At 41.0% G+C, this 15,498-nt stretch overlaps 1 protein-coding gene across 1 annotated transcript in view; it reads right to left on the minus strand.

The window, feature by feature from the left end:
* Positions 1–376: 376 nt before the first annotated feature.
* The window catches only part of Scg5 (secretogranin V), a 54,640-nt gene continuing 39,518 nt past the window's right edge, over positions 377–15,498 (minus strand). The window contains exons 3-6 of the mRNA XM_027926094.2: positions 14,861–15,010; positions 11,732–11,844; positions 4,652–4,705; positions 377–890 (exon numbers count right to left, since the gene is read on the minus strand). Of these exons, the coding sequence (XP_027781895.1) occupies positions 795–890; positions 4,652–4,705; positions 11,732–11,844; positions 14,861–15,010 (413 nt within the window). The 3' untranslated portion in view covers positions 377–794. The remainder of the gene's footprint in view (positions 891–4,651; positions 4,706–11,731; positions 11,845–14,860; positions 15,011–15,498) is intronic.

Raw genomic sequence — 15,498 nt, forward strand, 5'->3', positions numbered from 1 at the left:
TGAGTTCGAATACAAATAAGACCTACACACATTTTATTTAGTTTATATGCCTCTACAGCCCTTTAAAAATCTATTATTTCCCATGGTGTACCCTCCTACCATTTATTTATTGGAAAAGTTACTTGGCCTGTAAAGTCTCCCTATTCTGGGATTTTCTGATTATTCCCAGTGGTGTGTTGAGTATTCTCAGTTCTACCATCTGTAAAGTGGGGATAGCACATGCTCCATTTACTTCACAGAATTACTGTTCAGATCTGATAAGATCATGTATCTCACAGTGTTCTACTAAACAAAGAAAGTGTTTTTTTCATAATGCACTAAAAAACAACAACTTCACACACCAATGCTTGCATACACATTTATTAAGAAGCAGCCAAGTGAGATGTGTCAGCCCCTCCCCTTGAGTACAAACTTCTTTATTGGTGTGTAACAAGACCCAAGGGTTGGATGCACTACATAATCAAAATCAAATGCCAGCTTTTTACAGACTCAGCCAAAACAGCACAGCCCCAAACACCATTTTAAACTGCATGAAATCTGAGCATTTTGAAGTCTTGTTTTTTATTGTACTCAACTTATACATTTTAATTTTAATGTTCATTGCAGATCCACATAAAAAGGAGCTCTTATTTTAATTAGCAGAAAGCAGAGCTATCACTGTGAAGGACAATGCACATACAGCTGCTTCATCCATAATTATCTATATAAGAAACATGCTTCCATTCACAGAGGCTCTAATATTGCATGCAATAAGCAGCATGGGGGAGGGGATTCCAGCCAGCATCTTCTTCTCTTTACTCTGGATTCTTATCTTCTTCTGAAAAATGGGGGACCGACTTCTTTGCAACAACATTGTCCAATCTCTGTCCTTGTAGATATGGATTGACACTCTGAAAAAAAAATATGGTTTGGTATTATATGTGAGCAACAGATATAACTATCTCAAAAAAGAAGTAAATGAGAACTGTTTCTTGCCTATTGGGTTAACAATAAGCTAACAATGATACCTCCCACCTACCAAGTGATTACTCCAGTGTATTATTTTATACCTCAGTGGCCTCTGAAACACCATTTGACAGATTATGATATCATACAACCGTAGTTACTTATCAAATGCAATGCGGTCCTTAAATTTTTTTTTTTTGGCATAAAAATTTGTGGCAGACCAGCTAATAAGCTCTTGCTACTAACTTAGATACCAAGCCCTAGATTTTTTTTTTAGAATCCATTGTTCTATGGTCCTACTAAGGTGAAAAAGGGAAAATAGGATGCATTCAATTATTGTACAAGAAGAACATTCTAGGGATTGATGGGTATCTCAGTGGTAGAGTGCATGTATGCTTAGGCCATGGATTTGACCCCCACTCCTCAAAAAAGGATGATTTTTCTAAAGTGGAGGACAGAGTAGCACCAAATGAGAATTGGCATCTGAAGACTGGGCAGAGATCATCCTGTGACTGTGAATGAAAGGTCATCAGGGCCTCTGGAATCCCTCTCTCAGCAAATTCAAAAGCCAAAAGAAAGAAGGAAACTATGGCTGTATCGATATCTCCTTTATTTTTGGATTCAAGATTCCATACTCTGAAATCTTGATATTCTGAATGAGTCAAGGTTTTCCCATTCTGTCTGTAATACATCTTTTTTTTTTTTTGGGGGGGGGGGTGTTGGATTTGAACTAACAATTGGAGCTTTACAACAAAATCTTTAGCAAGCAAATTTTAAATAGTTTGGAAGATATTTGTTTATTGAAGTTGCCTTCCAGTAATGGAACCAAAATATAAGAAAGAAGCTGTGGTTACAAATGATCAGCAATCTCATTGTATGATAAGCCCCATGGACAAATGGAAGCAGTTCACAGGTGAGTCTCTCTTTCCCATGGGAAATGGCCTGCCATTGATGCTCTTGAAAGATAAGCAGACATTCTCCAAAAGAAAATAAAAGGAACCTCATCCATAAACGTCCTTTCACATTATGTCTGGTAAAATGAATGATTCAACTCACTCTTGCAAAAATGCATCATTAACAAGGTGAGAATTGCAAAGTGAGCAAAGTCCTCATATATTTGAAAAGTGATGTCACAAACAGACAATCATCTCTAAAATACTCTTTAATACTTTTGGGGGATTGTCAACTAGAGCAGTCTGGCCTACCCTAGGGGATAGTATCAGTATCTTGGGGTAAGTGGAACACTGGACTGTAAAAGCACATTCAATATCATATTTTCTATTTAGTAATAGCATTTATTCTGAAAATTGTAACATTTTAAAAGAATATGAGATGGTCATGTTTATCAAACATGGGATTAAAAAACCAATAAATTGCATTAAATAAGATAAATAGTAAATATTGAATATTAACAAGATATAGCTTAGGAGAAAAAATTTTTCAAAGTCATCTAAAGGTGAATTGATCTTTTTTTTAATGAAACAAATAGAAAGTAAGTAAGTATAAAAGTCACATAAAGCCACCTGGCACTCAGCTGGAACTTCAGGGGACTCCTTCTTGATAAGGGACTTTTGTGGAAAAAAGTTCCACTGTCCAGACCAAGAAATGTCAAAGGCTGAAGGTAAGGGGAAGAAAATTGAGGGGGAAAAGGAGTCATCCCTTAAACTTTTGGGATAAATGTTTCACTATTAGGATTAAATCCAACACTTCAGAGTAATAATAATAACAAGCTTTGGTTTTAATTAGGTCCTGAACTCAAGAGTGTTTATGTATTTATCTTCTCACTTGGATGAGAGACTAGTTAGGCTACACAGAGAATCTTATTTCCATTTCACAACTGGAAGAGCCATGGGGAATGGATCCTTGCTTGGGCTGTCCTCTGGAAACTCACAGCAGATGCTTAGCTTTACTGGAGCAAGCCCTGATTTTTCAACAAAGCAAGCCCATAATTTCTTCCTATTGATTCATACTCCAGGGAGTGGCGAAGGTCTTCACTCAAAATGGGAATACCTCAAGTTGGGAACATCCTGATGAGGGGACAGTAGCTTCTGTTTCCCCAACAGTTTGAAGAGGCCCAGGGCTTTATAAATGCCTGAGAATAGGAAGAACTTGATACTTTTGGGTCAAAGTGACCCTTATTTTCCTAAATTCTACCCCTTTCCTATGTTGAAGACATTGAGGCCAAAGTAAAATCCGTTATAACATGTGTCTTAGCCAGATTTCTGAGTTTTGGTAATCACTGCTGTCTTGGAAAAATGACCTAGATTGTGACCCACAGTCATTCACTGAGTCAGGGCTGAAAGAATGGTAGGCCAGAAAGTCCAGCCGATTAAAGCTGCATGCTAAGTTATTCATTTTGGGTCAGTCTCTGGTCTTATTTGGAAATGTCCTTGTGCCATGGGGAGATATTCCAGCCATCTTCCTGGTAAATTATGTGTATTCTGAGCTCCTAGAAGAGAATTTCTTGATGTTCTCTCAAGAACACATTACAGCCTTCCTATCACCATCTGCCATTGGAAGCTGTAATCACTAAGAAAAACCTCTAATAACCCCATTAACTCTCCCAACCAAGATGTGTTTCCAGATGTAAGAACTTTCTGCTTCTCACATAGGAAACTGGCTGTGGGTAAGCACAGGGGCTTTAACTGTCTGTTGCAGGAGCCTAAGGATTAATCTCGAGGCTGGATAATCCACACTTCTTAAAGCACTCTCTGACTGACTTTGGCAAAACTATTCAGAATGGCTATAATTAGCACTGTCCAGATTCCCAAATTTTGCTAGGATCCAGGTAACTGCGATTCTGAATCAATGGTCAGTGGCCTGTGGATATACGGTTTCATTTGTATGTTTTAATTAAAGTGATTAGTATTTTGTAGTACTTTACTGTGTAATAATGCGATTTTCCACTTCATCTGATCAGGAAAAAAGAGACAAGTGCCCAGGACCTTCTATCTAATAAGGTACCAGTGGATTAACAGAATACACAGATAGATCACTTATCATGTCTCCATGCCATAAAATGCAATGGAAACTCGAAGCAGATTCAGCGTTCAGCTTTACACAAGGTGACCACATACAAGTGACTAGGCAGTAGCTAAATGTAGAGCACCCAGACCAAGGTCCCACCTTGGGCAGCCCTGGGATAATTAACAACTGAGCCTGCAGTAAACTCAGCAGTCAGCAAACCAACCCCATAGGTCCAGTGGGTTTTATATCCCTCTGGTTAGGCCACAAGAAAAGATATGTGTAAGGAATGAAGTTTGACTCATCTCATCATTTGCTCCCACACTCCTTTTGACTCATGGCTGGAGCATGCAGTTCAACACTTCCTTTTTCTTGCCTTGTGTTTTTACCTAATTGAGGCAGATATGTGAGCAGTCTCCTTCCCTGGCCCACAGACCCTTCAAGGTAAGACAGAGCCTCGGGTTCTCCCTGCATCTCCCACCCAGCTGGGAGGGCTACAGTGCACATTTCCTGTCTGGATGGGAGGTTATGGGCATTCCACTGAAAATTGTGTGCCTAAGCTTGAAGAAGCCATCCCAGAAGCCAAGGGTGGACTTTCTGGGCATGGCCCTTGTCACACCGGACCACTGTACTGTTCCTCAGGATTCTGCTACTTTCCAGCAACTGAAGCCTCCAGCTTGTCAACTGCCCCATTCAGAATATGCAAGACATCCCAACACCACCCCAGCAGACCATGAGTTACCCTCCGCCTGCGTCTCTGTCCTCCCTTCATCTTCTCGTAGAGGAGTTTCTTGTTCTAGAATGGGGAGAAAAGAAAACATCAATGCCGGAAGTATGGATCAAATTTGGCGAATGTCTGTTTTAAAAGCAATACTTGGTGTGTGCCCTGGATATTTGCATACACATATTTTGGAAACAAAGCTAGATGAAAGGAATGTCATGTAGAACGATAGACCACAAGAGAAAAGCGGGTGGCTGTGCAGCTTTTCATAAAGTCCCCTGCAATGCCCTGAGGCACAAAGTGTCATCAGCAATCCCTTAAACAGGAAAGCATGACAGTCCAACATACCAGGGCGCTGGAACCCCATCTCCTCACTGTGAACAGCCTTGGATTAAAATAAATAATTTTATCTCAACATCCAACTCCCCTTTTTATGAACTGTGCACATACATAAACTGTTCTCAAGAGCCGTGTCTGACTATTAACATCAAACCCTGTGTAAATAAACGGACGCTGACTTCTGCGGCCATCCCTTCTGTGGCTCCAGTCAGTGGCCCCAGTCAAGACAATCAGAAAGCCATTTGGTCTGTAACATTTTTATAATAGAGTGAACCTTTTAAAAACTGCCAAAAAAACTTCTTGGCAGAAAGCAAAGTTATGTTGGGGCAGGGGGAGGCTCCGTTACCGCAGTTTGTATAAGTGTTTCCACATATTGCTGTATTTCAAACACACAGTGGACTTAAATGAGCTCTAGAATATCAGACACATGCTTCACAGATTTCCTTCTATTGAGATTATAAAAGACAGAGCACTTGACCTGAAGGCAGAACGGGAGAAGGGGATTTGGGAGTTTCACTTGTGTTGTTTTATTTATTTGGTTTTTTAATCAGAAGGGAAATAATGTACAAAAGAGGTGATTCATCTTGCTCTAAGTGAAATACCTTGATATTGACTTTACAAAAAATAAAAGGAGACGACAGAGTTCTGGAGAGGAACAAGTTGATACAGCACTTGTATCCTCTGGGCTGTCTGGTTATTAAGGTTTTTTTAATGGTAGATTTGAAAGTGAAAATGACAAATGCCAAGAATGAGCTTCATCATTTTATGTTCATTAAAATCTACCCCACCTGCAATTGACAATGCATATTCCTGGCCCAACCTCAACTATGCAGGGGCTGAGCCAGGAGTGCAGGAGCCTTCACTGCCAAAATCCAAACTGGCTGTGTCCTCTACCTCCTGCTCAGCTGGGGGATGGATCAAGTTAATATCAGAAGGGAGAAAAGACAGACCTGCTGATCGTTCCCTCAAGGCAGGAGGATATTGCAGTGGGGCTCCCTACCGTCTGTGAATGTAAACAACTTATAATGCACAGAGCATGTCCTAGGTGTTCCTTCCAGAGCTAAGGAAGGGAGGCTGTGGGGAAAGCCGGTGAGAACAGGCACCACTGTGTTCGGCTGCCTGAGCTAGAGGGAGCACAGAGGGACCCAGAGCTGGTGTCATAGGGTAGAATGCCAATCAGCTCTGGCACAGTTCCTCAGGGCCACCATCAGGGTAACTAACACCAGCATTAGTTGAATCTCTTATAGAAGATCTCAGGGCAGATGACACCCACAGAAATGCAGAAGGGCTGGCAAGTCTTCTTCTCAAAGAAGGTTTCTGCATTTCCCTCAGAGCTGGGGTGAGAACTAGCAGGGTATTCTTCCCCACCCCTGCAGGGAAGTGGCTGGAGCATTTGCCTCTATCCCTGCTATTGTCTGGATTTAATGACAGGGATTGGTAGGTACAGTGTAGGTCAAAAACATAATTTTAAAAAGCTGGATTGGGCACCTGTAATCCCAGTGGCTCAATTTAATGAGGTTCTAAGCAACTTGGTGAGACCCTGTCACAAAATAAAAAATAAAAAGGGCTGGGGATATGGATCAGTGGTTAAATGCCTCTAGGTTCAATCCCTGGAACTAAAACCAACCAAATATTAAAAAAAAAAAAAAAAAAAAAAAAAAAACCCAGAATGAATGAGAGAAAATCAGCTACCTCTCTTGATACCTATTGGAGAAGAAACAAGTCACACCTTCTGATACCCATTCACTGTGATTCTTTGAGTAGTGGGGAGCCTGCTTTTTATGTGAGTAGTGGGTTTAAGTTCATTAAAAGGGCTTTCCATTGTGCCATCAATATTTTGGACATCTGCTCAGTTCTGGGTTTCATATTCCATTCCTAAATGAAATGGGGGTTGGAGGGGCTTCTTGGAGAAATATCTGATTCCAGGGTTATGGCAGGGATAGTATGAGGACAAAGAAAATTGGAATAGTTCATTCGGTTAGCAAACAAGGAAACACCCAAGAAAATGATAGAGTCATGTTGGAAAGAAAGAAAAGAAATCAGCCTGAAGGGACTCCAACTGACCAAATCTAGGACAGTTCAAACATCAAAATTAGCAGTTACAGGAATGTATGCTGATACTAAATAAATAGCATACCTATAGACCGATGATAGATGATAGATAGATAGGTAGATAGATGGATTGATAGATAGATAGATACATAGATAGATAGATACATAGATAGATGGATGAAAGACAGACAGGCAGAAGGGAAGCAGGGAAAACACTTGCTTAGAGTAGAATGCCAACTAGTAAATTCAGAAAGAATAGGAGAGTAAGAAAATCACCATTTTCAACCACCATAGTAATAGCTGATTCTGGGAAGCATCAGCAGTGGATACTAAATTGGTTGGTTAAAATTTGAATGGAGAACAGAATATTTACACAGTCTAAAAGTATTTTCCCACAGAGTAACTATTCATTTCAAAGTGGAAAATGATGATTTTACACTAGAGAAATGTGGTAGACAACACTTTAGCAAAGCGAGCTAAGTTAAAACCACCAATTGTGGGACCAACTGCCATCATGTGCTTCCCTGGTGTAAAGTACATGGATAGCAGGCATGACTATGCAGAAGCTAAAAAAAGTTTAATGGATGTACAGGGTAGAATGGTTATCAGAGGGTGGGAAGGGTGTGGAGAGGGGAGGTGGAAAGAAGATGACTAATGGGTTACAGGGTGCAGTTGGATGGAAGGAATAACTGCTAACATTCTATAGCACAGTAGGATAACCATGGTTGACAAAAATCCATACATATTTTAAAATAGCTAGTAGAGAGGATTTTGAATGCCACCAAAGAAATGATTACTGTTTGAGTTGACAGATAAGCCAATTACCCAGATCTGAATCATCACACATTAGATATGTGACTTGAAATGTCCCACTGTACCCTATAAATATGTATAATTATTTATGTGTCAAATGGAAAATTTGAAGTACAAATTTGTCTTGTACGTATGGTCCTAAATTCTAATCTTTGGCTCTGACTACCCTGTATAAGCCTGGGACAAAACCCAACTGAGGACATTCGACTTTTCAAACAAGTTGAAATCATGAAGGCCAATGAAAGTCAGGGAGGGTTCTTGACCCTCGTTTGTCCCGTGGCTCAGACTCCAATCAACTAGTGGTGAAAAGGTGTGCAAAGCACTTGGAAAAGAGAAGCATTTGCTTTTTGAGACAGCTTTTTCCAAAGTGAAAAATGCTTAGCAGTTAATGTGTAAAGAGGACAGGACTGACATCATCAGCAGCCAGCCACTGGTCACAGCCCCTCAATGTTGTAGTTACACATGCTGCCTGAAGGGCAACCAGTCCTAGATGGGATCCTTAAAGATTGCTGCGCGGGACACATTATGAGCGATGAGCCATGAAAATACAGACGGCTTCTCATTGTATATTGTATTTACTATTGTATTGTATAATATAATCACTATTATTAGTCACCAATGTATTCCCATTATCTAACATAGAGCCCAGAAGGCATCTGATGTGCATTTAATAAATGTGTCTTGTTGCATTAACAACGAGAGAGGCATGCAGGAAACAGGACAGACACTGATTATTTGTAATATGTGAATCACTGCTAAAGATGTAGCTTAGCTCCAGCTAATGTCAAAAACAGGGGCTACTAGCACATAAAGAAGCAGGGTTTTGTGTTGCAGTTCTACTGTCAAAGATATTTGCTTTATGAACTTAAAGGATAGTTGAGCTGAAGACAAGCTTGAGACTACCCTGTATAAGTGAGGAGGCAAGTCTGTGTGGTCCCAGTTTAGAAGGGCAAGCCAGACTCATTCAGACTTCCATGTGGAGGCCAAGCAAGTCCTGTTTTATTGCTGGGTGGTAATTATAAAATAAACAAGGAAACTTAAGTTCACACAAACACATAATTATAGTTGATAAAAGGTGTTAAACACTGTTCCTGGTCATTGATCTATCATCTTACTTTTGTCTTGTACGTATGGTCCTAAATTCTAATCTTTGGCTCTGATGCAGACAAAGAATGAAAATGAAGGAGAGAAAAACAAGTCAGGATTTAGAGAAGGCAGCAAAGAGAATAAGGGAGAGTGGTTGGCCTCTTACTGAGAGTGCATGGAATATAGTGAGAGAAATCTAAAAAGGTTTTGAAGAGGAGGTAATCAAAGTTGGAAAGTGGGAAGTTTCCCTCTCTCTCACTCCATCACACCACCAACTAGGCTCTTTGCCCTCACTTGGACCTTCTCTCGATCTCCTTTCTTCCTTTTGCTCATTTGGGTCTCCCAATTAGGCTGGATACCTTCCCACCTGGGACTTCAGTTCTACCTTCACTAGTGCCTTCACTTCCTTCATGGCTAGCATGTCAATTAGTCACATTGGACCTCAGACCTGGGTCTTGTTTTACCCTTATCCTCCATCTTTCCCAGAATTTCCCTGGTCATAGGAACACACCTGGGATACGAAGCTAAACAGGGCTAAGCTAAATTTATTTGCATGCCATTCATCTCAACAACAAGATTAATCTTTAAAAAAAAAAAAAAGTACCATGTCTTGATGAATATCGTATGCTAAGTACCTAATAGTACCTGAAACAAAGCAGGCTCCATAGCTTCTGTTTCCTCCTTGGTGAACCTGGCCCTGGCTTCAGTTTGGCAATAATTTCCTCTCCCTTGTGGATCCCATCCTGGTGCTGTTTCATGATCTTCCACTCTTTCTCTCCCTCTCCCTGCTCCCTTCTTTTGTTCCCTCTCCCTCTCTTCTCCATCTCTTTAAAATGTTTCACTAAAACGCTACAGAAGGAAGGGAGGAAAGGTTCATACTACCCATTTCAAATCGACTTGGCATCTCTCATCTTTCCTCCTCATGCATTTACACCATATAATAATTCTAGTTAGTTTGCCCACTTTGAAATATCATGGATTCTCACCTTCTTCACTGTATTTACAGCTATCACAACTAGAATCACTTCTCCTATTTTTTCTTCCTGTCTGTAGTCTCTTCTCCCTCTATTTTGTCTTTTAATAATGCCACCAGGACAACTTTTATAGAAGGGTCTCATGATTGCAGTATTCTATTTGAGAATCTCCAGATATTTTTCTGTTCAATTCAACATGTACCAACTCCACTAGTAGGCTTGGAGAAGGCTCCAGAAAGCAATTCTCCCTAACAGAACCAGAGAGAGAGAGAGAAAACGAGAGAGAGAGAATGAGAGAGAGAGAGAAGAGAAGAGAAGAGAAGAGGGCAAACTGGAGAAGAAAATTAACATAGCAGTATTTTTGCTTTGTTGCTTCAATTTGTGAAATGTGTGTATGTTGAAGGCAGAGGGAACTATTTCCATGCAAGGTTGAAGCAAGATGCTGGAAGAAATGCAAGCGGTCATTAACCAGGAGGGATTTCTTTTAGTAAAACGCTACAGAAGGAAGGCAGGGAGTTAAGGTTTGAAATCTCTCAAAAGGCTAACGACTTTGCTTCCCAATGAAGTAGGAAGCCAAGTCATTAGCCAGTAATGAGCTGAGAGTGAATCGAGGACTTAGAAGGGCTTAGGCAATTTGGAAATCTGCCCACACACTCATTCATTCCCTTGTTCTACAGAAGTACTGACCACTTGACTATTATATGTGAGTTGACCCTGTTAAGTGTTCCCCCACTGTCCTCACAGGACTTGGGCATTTGATTGCATCAGTCCAGTCACAGGAACCTAGACAGGTCCTGGTGCAGTTTTACATGTGTGTGCAGCAATATTCCAGCCTGTTGGGATCTCCTTGAATCCCAACTCTGTCATCCAGGGTTATTGTTTACAACTTAGTGTCATCCTCTAAGGATCTAATAAGTACATGTTCTATATTTTTATTTCAAATATTGGTAAAAATATGGAGTGGGGTAGTGCTAAGACATGCAGGATACCATGTAAAAATCCCCTTCCATCATGACATGGATTCTCTAACAAGCTCCCTCTGTTGCCTAGGCTGCATCGCTCCACCTCTTCCAATGGGAGATCATACATGATCTTGTCAAATACTTCACTGATGTCCAAATGCAGCATGCCCACTTCACATCCCTCATCAAGCTGGAAAGTACATGAAGGGTGCTGGCAAACAGAAGAGTGTGGTCACATTGACGAGACTTGTTTTTAGCACCCCGGTACCAAGGGCTCATGATTTCTCTTTCAAAAGTGTTTATTATAAACAACTTCCTTAACGGACAGCAATACATACTAACTGGTGACTGGCACCAACCATGCTCACTGCTACAATACATTGGGAATTTCTCTTTCTGTAAGGCTTATGTATGTCTGTTTCAAAGCTTGGACATCTTTTTCTCTTGATTCTGCAGAGATCATCACTCTTAGTTTAAAGATCAAATTTGCAAGTTTTCTAAGCACCTTTTTTTAAAAAAATCATTTGCTTTTGACAAAATTCTGTGAGTGGCCTGAAATACTGATGAAGCCCAAAAATGTGTTAGGATGTGGGCTGTGGAGAAGATCCAAGAAGGAGCCTCTGGAGACTATAGCTGATATGATCTGTTTTGGTTGCTGTCTCTTTGGATGGATTTGATATGTTGCTCCTAGACACATGAGTGTGATTTGGAATGATAATCAATTAAAGTCCCTCTCAACCAGAGATTTCTGGAAAAAAAAATTTCACTTCTAAACAAGTTTTCTTATTTCCTTCTATCCATATTGCTCACCTCTGCCATCAGTACCTTTGGAGTACCAGAACACAAAATATACTAGCAGCTGAGACTTGACTTACCCACTTGCCCAGGCCTGGGTAATCGTGTTCCGGATCAAAAAGGTGCTGGTGCAACTGGAATTCCCGACTGAACTCTGCAGTGTCAGGGGTGTTTTCTAGACATCCATCATCTACTGCAAACAGCCAAAGGTTTTGAGGAAGGGCCACAGCATTTATTGTTATACTAGAGTTAATTCATCAAAAACATCTAGACATGCAAAGGTCAGAGTCTATTTATATCATCAGTTATTCTAAGTTACTTTCCCCTGGTATCTAGTCTCCCTATTGGATGGGGACTACTTATCCCACATTTCTACTCCTATAGCAGAGATCTGTTGGCTGTTCATCAAAAGGACTTCCCTTCCCTCCTCAGTACATAACTAGGCTAATTTTCTCGTCTTGCTTTGCAATCAGGTGAAGTCATAAACCTGAGTTGGGAGCCAATAGATAGAATATGGGCAGAAGTGATATATTCCACTTCCAGACCTGGCCCATTAAGAACCTCCTGCAATGCCCTATTCGGTCCTCCCACCATCTGTGGGTCTGCACACTGCATGTTGCTGAACAGGGCAATTGTGGGTGTCAAGTGTAAAGATGGTAGTCTGGGGTGCTGAACCATCTACCCCCACCACACCCTCACCCTCCTCTGGCAGAACTTCACATGAGTGAGAAATAAATTTCTATTGTGATGAGTCACTAACATTTTTAAATCTTTTATAACACTAAATATTTCCTTAACTAATGCACTTTCATTCATCATGACTCACTGTTTTATCTTGAGTGAGCTCTTTAGAAACACTTTAGCATCTTTGAGAAAATATGGTATATAATAGCAGCGACAATCCTCAGACAGTGCTGGGTTGTGAGTACAGTAGAAATGGCTGACAATTTAGAGTCCGTCAGATCAGAGCTCAAGGATCAAATCCCAGTTCATAAGACCCAGATGGGTTTAGTTCCTTGGGAAAGTCAACCTAGCCTCTCTAAGTCTATGTATTCATTTGTAAGGTACAAATAATCAACTACTTACCTTACAGAGTTGCTGTGAGGATGATCATTTATTGATCACTTATGGAACACCAGGCACATAATAGTTTTGTAATATGTTTTAGTTCCCTCTCCCACCATCTCCCTTTTTAAATGGCAGTTCATTCTGTGATTGCTCTTCCAAATAAAGCATCTCCTCCATTCAAATAAAATTTTAAAAAGTTTATCCCTCCTGGCTGCTGCTTTTTCCTACACTCTAACATTACTAGGCATGATGTTCTTAAAGTGAATTATTTTTTCAATCTCTACTGGACTTTAGACAATGGCTTTAAAAAGGGAGACAGGGGGGCTGGGGATGTGGCTCAAGCGGTAGTGCATTTGCCTGGCTGGGTTGGATCCTCATCACCACATAAAAATAAAAAAATAAAGATGTGTGTCCACCGAAAACTAAAAAAATAAATATTAAAAAAATTCTCTCTCTCTCTCTCTCTCTCTTTCGCTGTCTCTTTAAAATAAAAAAGGGGGGGCAGGGGAGGGGCTGAATTTTGTTCAGGGTTAGAAGAGGAAAGAAGATTCCTTTTCAAAAGTCAATACTGAGAGGGGTCTACTTACAATTTGCCAGGTTGTCTAGCTTCTAGGCAGATTGTAAGCCTTCTAGCAATTTTAAGCATGCAGTTTCTCAGCTCTAGCAGCATGAAACTGGTATGAAAGTCACATTCTGAATAAATGCGTAGTGCACCTACCTGTACTGGGACAGTCCTCTCTGCACTGAGCTATTTCTAACGTCTTTATCTATGGCAATTAACATGTAGGGAAGGGGAGCAAACAGAGAGCTCAGGTGGTCTGCAGGTGGCAGCTTGACACCCTTTTCATAATTGTTTCTCAAGTACCTGTGAGTAGGCAGAGACTGAGATACAGAGATAGAGACCTGCTCTGGGAAGATCTGGGACCTGAAAATGTGCCTCAGAATCCACATTCTACCCTTGAGGCTGGAGCCCTGCTGCTCTTGGCCTGTGGCTCAGAGGTGAGCAGGCAGGGGAGAGGGAGTAGAGGTTTCCTTCTTGGGCTGCTCACCCATGCTGTGCTGTGCTGTGCATGATTCTCTGTGAGGCAGATCTCAAGCAATTTCTCACAAATAATGGTTACACTTAGCAAGTGATTTCCCTTTAAGTTGCAAACTGTGATTGAACAAATGGTGTGGAATATGTTATCTTAATAGCAAAGTCAGTGGCAGATAATCCCTGACAAGAAGTCTGGAGTTGGGGTTTTATCCACCTCTATCTGCTCACTTTGAATGCTCTTCTCTCAGAGTCCTAGATATACATAACTAGTGCTTGATTACATGGGTCTTTATCTTCCTTTTGTCAAGATAACTTAGAACTACATTGTATGTTTCTTTATTCATTTTGCTGCCCTAGGGATCAAATCCAGGGCTTCTGTGCTTGTTAGGCAAGTGCTCTGCCACTGAGCCACATCCCCAGTCTATACTATATGATTCTTTAAGGCTTTGGCTGTGTCATCCTTTCACAAATGGAGAGACTGGGACTTAAGGAAGTGAATGACATGCTGTAATTGACATTAGAACTCAGACCTCTTGGCTCAAACTGTGGGTCCCTTTCCATTCTCTTATAAAGCAGGTCTCAAACAGTGTACACCACAATCATAAGGCTCCAGCCCCAGAGTCTCTGAGTTAATAAGTCTGGGGTAGGGCCTGAGAATTTGCAATTCTTATAAGATCCCAGGTGATGATCATGCTGCTGGTCCCAGAAGCACACTTAAAGAACCACTGCACTACAATATAGCTAATCAATTTACCCAGACCCTTGGAGACATGGCTCTTCTCCAAACTCAGACTGGTCTTTCTTCCTACCCACCCAAAGCCCTGGAGGCAAATAAAAGGGAGATGAAGTGGTTGAAGCCAGGCTGTGATTCAGGTTTTCCTGCCATCCCAGGCCATCAGCTCCATTTTGTTCAGACACATTCAACTACTTTGGTTGTTCCATCCCAAGATGGAAGCTCTGTGCCCCAGGGAAGACAAGGCCTCAATTTAAATGATAAAAGGAGCAATTAATCTCAGGGAGAGCCTGTATTGTAGATGGTGTTAGAATTTCCAGTTTCCTCCCCAAGCCTCTACTTTCCGTGGGAACCCAAGGGTATGTCCATTACCTGTTTTTCCAACGGGACAGGGGTTTGGGGGGTCTGGATAGCCTTGATCCTCACTGAAGTCCTTAGGAATGTTGTCACCAGTCAACTCCGCCACAATGTTGGGGATGTTGCCAAAAGGACCCAAGTGCTGCAGACCTTCATGAGCTCCACCTGCAAAGGAATCAGAAGTTCATTGCAGTGCAATTAAATTCATTTTTAGCTACTATTAATTCAGGCATATCATACAGGCAAGATGCTGTGTTCTATGCTTTGGAGAAAGAAAAATAAATAAAACAGTTCCTGCCCTAGAAGGAAGTTTAGATGTTTAGAAATTTAGTTGCAGAAACAGATTTTATATTTATATCATATATATATATACATAATTTCAGCATAAGGCAGATTATATATGAGCTATGATAGAAATGTGAATACAGCCTGTGGAGTGTGGAAAGGGAGAGTTTCACTTGGCTGGCGCGATGGGAGGGCTTCTTGGATGAGTTTGTATTTGCATGGCACCTATGGGAAGGACTCTGGAAGCTGGGCATGGATCGGGTTGAGGGTAGGGGCAGAAAGGGAGGAGGTTACTGAAAGAAGATTATGAGAAAAAAGGTGAAGAAAAAAGTCACCTCTCATCCTGCCATTCTGGCTCAATCCACTTA

This window comes from Marmota flaviventris, chromosome 2, assembly GCF_047511675.1.
Source record: "Marmota flaviventris isolate mMarFla1 chromosome 2, mMarFla1.hap1, whole genome shotgun sequence".
NCBI classification, from domain to species: domain Eukaryota; kingdom Metazoa; phylum Chordata; class Mammalia; order Rodentia; family Sciuridae; genus Marmota; species Marmota flaviventris.